We start from the raw sequence: 5,168 nt of genomic DNA, 5'->3' as shown, positions 1-5,168 counted from the left end.
TACGATAACATAATTACTTTTTACTCAATCAAATAGAAGGAATTCTCCATATAATGTAAACAAATGCCACTAAATCGAAATAACACCTTCCTATATAGCACAAAGGCTAGTGTTACAAAGTCAATCCAATAAATGTTAAACGAATTAACCGAATTAGACAAAAGTGCTAAAAGAGAGGTTAACTTAAAACAGGTTGAACCTTTAAAAGAGGCATTTCATTCAATACAATAAAAGATACAGCCACATGGTCCAGCCTAAGAAAGGAAAAACACAAAAACAACAACGTACAATTTCTAACACCACTACAAGACCCATTAAAAACATTTCTGTTTCTACCCAACAACTTTTGATTCAACAACAAAAGCATGCTTAGCTCTTTTTATCACAGGTGTAACATCCTCTTCTTCATCTTCGGTTTCACTATCAATTTGTATCACTTCATCCCACTTCCATGTCTTTAAAGCATTTGCCCTTTTGTCGAATCTCTTAAACTTGCTAACCTAAAAAAACATTCAAGTAATGAGAACAATAGAATATTAATACGTGTACAAAAGTATAATTTAGTATAATGTATATACTTTTGCCAATTCATAGAAAGATTCACAGATGCTTGCTTGCTGGCTATCCTCGAAACTGGATGAAATGTCTTTGTGACCACCATTCGATGCCTCAAACTCCACGTCATCAATTTCCTGTTTTTTAGACAATAATATATCACTTGAATGATAAATTATAACAATAAAATAATAGGTATAAAAAACCTATTAAATTGATTATAAAACTCCTACTTACCTTATCCGATTCATTTGTAGGTTTACACACGATTGGGCTAAAGAAGGAGTTGTCCATTGATGCAACCTGAAAGAAACAAAAAAGTGGAGATTACAACCAGCAGAAATAAACAGGTATGTCTGAAGCTTACTTTAACAGCTTTATCCATTGTTTCATCTTCAACCTGCTGCTCCATGTTCAGCAACAAAAACCCAGGATGCTGCTCCATGTTCAGCGACAGAAGGTAAAGAAAGAAAGCAGGATGTTCTGTTGATCGGCAAGGTTTCAATATTTATAAGCACATGTATAACTGCAACGGAGCTAAAATATAGGAAGGTGGAGAACATGGCCATTTTTTTAGGAAAAATAAAAACCATTAATAACACAGGTTTCGGAGGTAACTTCCAGCTAAACAAAACTGTGATTTCCTGAACATAACTTCCACCTTTATCGTGGCTTTAATTATTTTGAAAATCCTCCACATTTATCGATTGCAGGTAGATAATGGGACAAAAATAATGGAGCAAAACCACCAGATCATGGGCCAGAAATATATGGAACGAAACCACCACCGGAAACTACCAGGTAACTTCTCTGAACCGCCGGTGGTAGCGGTTATTTATGCTAGTTTAAACGGACAGGATTTAATCTCAGCAAGTTTAAACGGCCAGGATCGATTTCAAAAACGGTTAGACTTAATGGGTTTAATATATATATATATAATTTATAATTATTGGGGTGAGGGTGGTCATCACTCATCACTCACAACACCCAATTAAGTTCCGCCATGTCATCAATCATTTTTTCATCACTCACAACATTTTTTAGTGGTAATTGTCATCACTCACAACACCCAACAATAAACCCTCACACCTCCTCACATCCATTTATCACTCAACTTCCATCACTCGTTGAATTTATCACGGACTCGATCCCATCACTCGTGGAATTTGTAGGTGGCGGTGGAATTTGTGTTTGTTCCACGAGTGGAACATGGCTATCATGGGGGAAAACGAAACCACCCCGAGTCCCCTTATGCAAGAGACCAATAATACGACCACATGAATTTCGTGCTAGCGGTTTGCAACCAAGGTATATACATATGGCAAAAGTTTTTACTAAAAATATGTTACGATCTAAAAGTATACATCTGTAAACATGAACATGTTTCATTATGAACGGTAATAGGTGCCTTGGAATAACCTCTTTCTTCAATTCATATAAAAAAAAAAATTCATAAAAAAGAATATTATATTTCTTAGTGTTCAATCCCACAAAACATTACAATTTTAACTTATAAAAACAAGTAAGCTATAATATATGAATTACTAATAATTAATAAATGTTAATATGTTATGACAATCACATAAAGTACATATTATAATATTGTTTGTATACTATAAAATACAAGTACTTACATGGATTTTAAAAACAAAGGAAAAAACTATCAACATACCAAACATCTTTTTTCGTATCCCTCCGTCCATTTTTATTAGGGCAGACGGGGTGGACAAATTTTTGTCCTTGATGTATTAATTCAACGTGTTGAAGTTTCAATTTTTCCACCGCCGGTACATGAGTTTCACGCGTGGAAGTGGTTTAGCATGATAAAATTCATGCGTGATAAATGGAAGGATTTGAGGGGGTGTGAGGGTTTATTGTTGGGTGTTGTGAGTGATGACCATTTCCACAAAAAAGGTTGTGAGTGATAAGTGATCACCACGCCCTCTCCCTTATCTTTTAAAACTCTACTATTAAAAAAAATGAAAATGTTGCTACGTAGTCCAATCACTTTTCCTTATTTAAACCAACATCATCATTTTGTGCTTAAATAAGATTGAAATCCACTCATTTTCTTATTAACTCTATATTCCACCATTCAACAACATTTTTTTTTTGTTGCTTGCATCCACAACTATGATAGAACAACACACAACATGCAGAATGCAGCTCAAGAAATTCTATTATCATCTTCCTCCACCACTAACATCCCTAAAAAACACTCAAAAAAACCCCATAAGCGAAACAAATGCGATGAGCCCAAAAACCGACATGAAAAAGGACGCGACGAAGGTGTTGGTAGCGGCGAACATCATCCAACATACCGTGGTGTACGAATGAGGAGTTGGGGAAAATGGGTGTCTGAAATTCGGGAGCCAAGAAAGAAATCAAGAATATGGCTAGGAACATTCTCAACCGCGGAGATGGCAGCTCGAGCTCATGATGTGGCTGCAATAGCAATAAAAGGTCGTTCCGCTTTCCTCAATTTCCCGGACATGGTGCATCTACTTCCACAGCCAACCTCCACATCTCCTAAAGACATTCAAGAAGCCGCGGCTAAGGCTGCAGCCTCATGTGGCTGTGATAAAGCCAAACCACCTAGCCAGGACACACTCTCGCACTCGAGTTCTTCAAACCCTAATTTATTATCATCAGATAATACTCAGGAATCAGTGGCATCACAATCTATGGAAGATGATGATGCTTTCTTTCACTTGCCAGATCTTTGTTTAATTAACTATCCTTCATTATGGCAGCTAGTTGAAGAAGTTGACAGTGGCTTTTGGCTTGAAGCTGAAGAGCCGTTTCTTGGGTAAATTTCACCAAGATGGTAAAAATGAATTGTGTAATATTGCCACCAATTATTAGATATTGGTACAACATTGATCATATATCAATATATATGAGATGGCCAACCACTATAAGAAAACTAGTATGTATAACTGTATAAGTGCACTAAATTTCTTGACAAATTGCAATAATTATCTTCTAAACTTTTAAAAGGTAAAATAGAAGTTTTTATTTGTTCAAAGACATGCAAAACTATCAATGATTGATCTTTGATCCCACCCCTTCTAATAGCTCCAAACTATTGGTGCCATATTGTCATGGAATCCTCTTTGAGCCCCAAGCAAGGACAAGCCATTTCGTCCCGCTTATCAATAGTGGTCGTTGGTTTATCAGTGGTACGACAGTGAAATCACAGAGACTGAAATCGCAATTTTTAAAACTAATGGACTGAAATAGTGATTTTTGACAAACCACATGGACAGAAACAGTAATTAACTCTTTCTTTTATTATATAGTATAGACATGTTAAGAACACCTGTACTGGAGGGGGTTTTGGGCGTTTTTTTCCTAAAAAACGCCCATCCACGTCATGACCACTGCCCCCTGGCGTTTTTTTCAAAAAAAATCACTCAGGCGTTTGATTTAAAATGCCTAAAATTCGCAGATTTTGATGATTTGACCGTTGGATCCAACGGTTATAAAAAAAAATTCTTTATTTTTAATTCATTTTTTACCTATACAACACCACTTTCAACTCCATTTTTTATAAACTTTCCCCTACAAGACTTACGAGACCTTGGCCATAGGCGTTTGGAGACAATGCAAGAAAAAAATGCAAAAAACAAAAAAAAATCGCGCTACAAGAATCGAGGCAAATGGAGAACGACATAGATTTTTTGTCTAAATCGATCGATCACTTCTAAGGAGACGCGTTGATCCTAACGCAACTGCGTCGGCAACAAATCCGTAACAAATACGGACTTTAGATTTTGTGGTTGTTTAGCATTTTGTCGTTTTTTTATTTTTAGTAATGTAACTTTTTTATTTAATAAAATATTATTAGTTTTAATTTTAAAAGAAAAACAAAAAAATAATCGGGTAGTTATTGGATGGGGCATTATTGAGCATTATACCACTACACCCATGCCCCATAATGCCCTAATGCTGACAGCACTGTCAGTGTCGCTTCATACCCAAAGAAGGGACATTTGTTTCAAGCCCCACTACGCATGGTCTAACCTTATGAATTGTTGAAAAATATATAAATTTTTATATTTCTCATAATGAGACTCCTACAAAGCAAATTTATAGTTGTTTAAACCGCTTTTAATTTTCTTTTTAACATATACTTGTTTGGCAAAAAGGACTTTGTTTTCGCTTTGGTTAGAGCCTCTAGGGTTGCGAACAAACCGAATGAACATGAACAAGACCTTGTTTGTGTTTGTTTGTTAAGAAACTATATGTGTTTATGAATTACCGAATGAGATTTTATGTCCATGTTCTTTCGTTAAGGAAATGAACGTGTTCGATTGTTAATCGCGTTGCACTAAACTAGACATAACTCTGCACAATAACTTTACACAACGATGATTCTACTAGAAAAAGTCTACTTTGTGACAGCCAAATTTGTAGCAAATTTGTAGGTAATTGGTCTTACCTATAGAGTTGCTACAAAAAAAAAAAAAAATCGTGCAAAATAAACTTGTCGAAAATCAGGTAAGCTACTAATTATGACAAAATTTCCTACAAAATTTCGACAAAAATCGATCGTCACAAGCGTTGACACAAATACCTATAAACCAGTTTTTTATGTTTTCCTACAATTA

At 35.4% G+C, this 5,168-nt stretch overlaps 2 protein-coding genes across 2 annotated transcripts; one reads left to right on the top strand and one right to left on the bottom strand.

Moving 5' to 3' along the window:
• Nucleotides 1-269: 269 nt before the first annotated feature.
• Nucleotides 270-927, bottom strand: LOC110926779. The gene is made up of 3 exons (XM_022170471.2): nucleotides 793-927; nucleotides 579-692; nucleotides 270-500 (listed from the first exon to the last, which is right to left on the bottom strand). The coding sequence occupies exons 1-3, from the start codon at nucleotides 847-849 to the stop codon at nucleotides 333-335; spliced, it is 339 nt and encodes a 112-aa protein (XP_022026163.1). The 5' UTR covers nucleotides 850-927; the 3' UTR covers nucleotides 270-332.
• Nucleotides 928-2,618: 1,691 nt separating this feature from the next.
• LOC118485523 (ethylene-responsive transcription factor ERF038-like) lies at nucleotides 2,619-3,554 on the top strand. The gene has a single exon (XM_035981712.1). The coding sequence runs from the start codon at nucleotides 2,709-2,711 to the stop codon at nucleotides 3,366-3,368; it is 660 nt and encodes a 219-aa protein (XP_035837605.1). The 5' UTR covers nucleotides 2,619-2,708; the 3' UTR covers nucleotides 3,369-3,554.
• Nucleotides 3,555-5,168: the final 1,614 nt, after the last annotated feature.

Source organism: Helianthus annuus, chromosome 13, assembly GCF_002127325.2.
Source record: "Helianthus annuus cultivar XRQ/B chromosome 13, HanXRQr2.0-SUNRISE, whole genome shotgun sequence".
Taxonomy (NCBI): Eukaryota; Viridiplantae; Streptophyta; class Magnoliopsida; order Asterales; family Asteraceae; genus Helianthus; species Helianthus annuus.
Note: the sequence above shows the minus strand (reverse complement) of the source record. Positions and strands in the feature narration are given on the sequence as shown.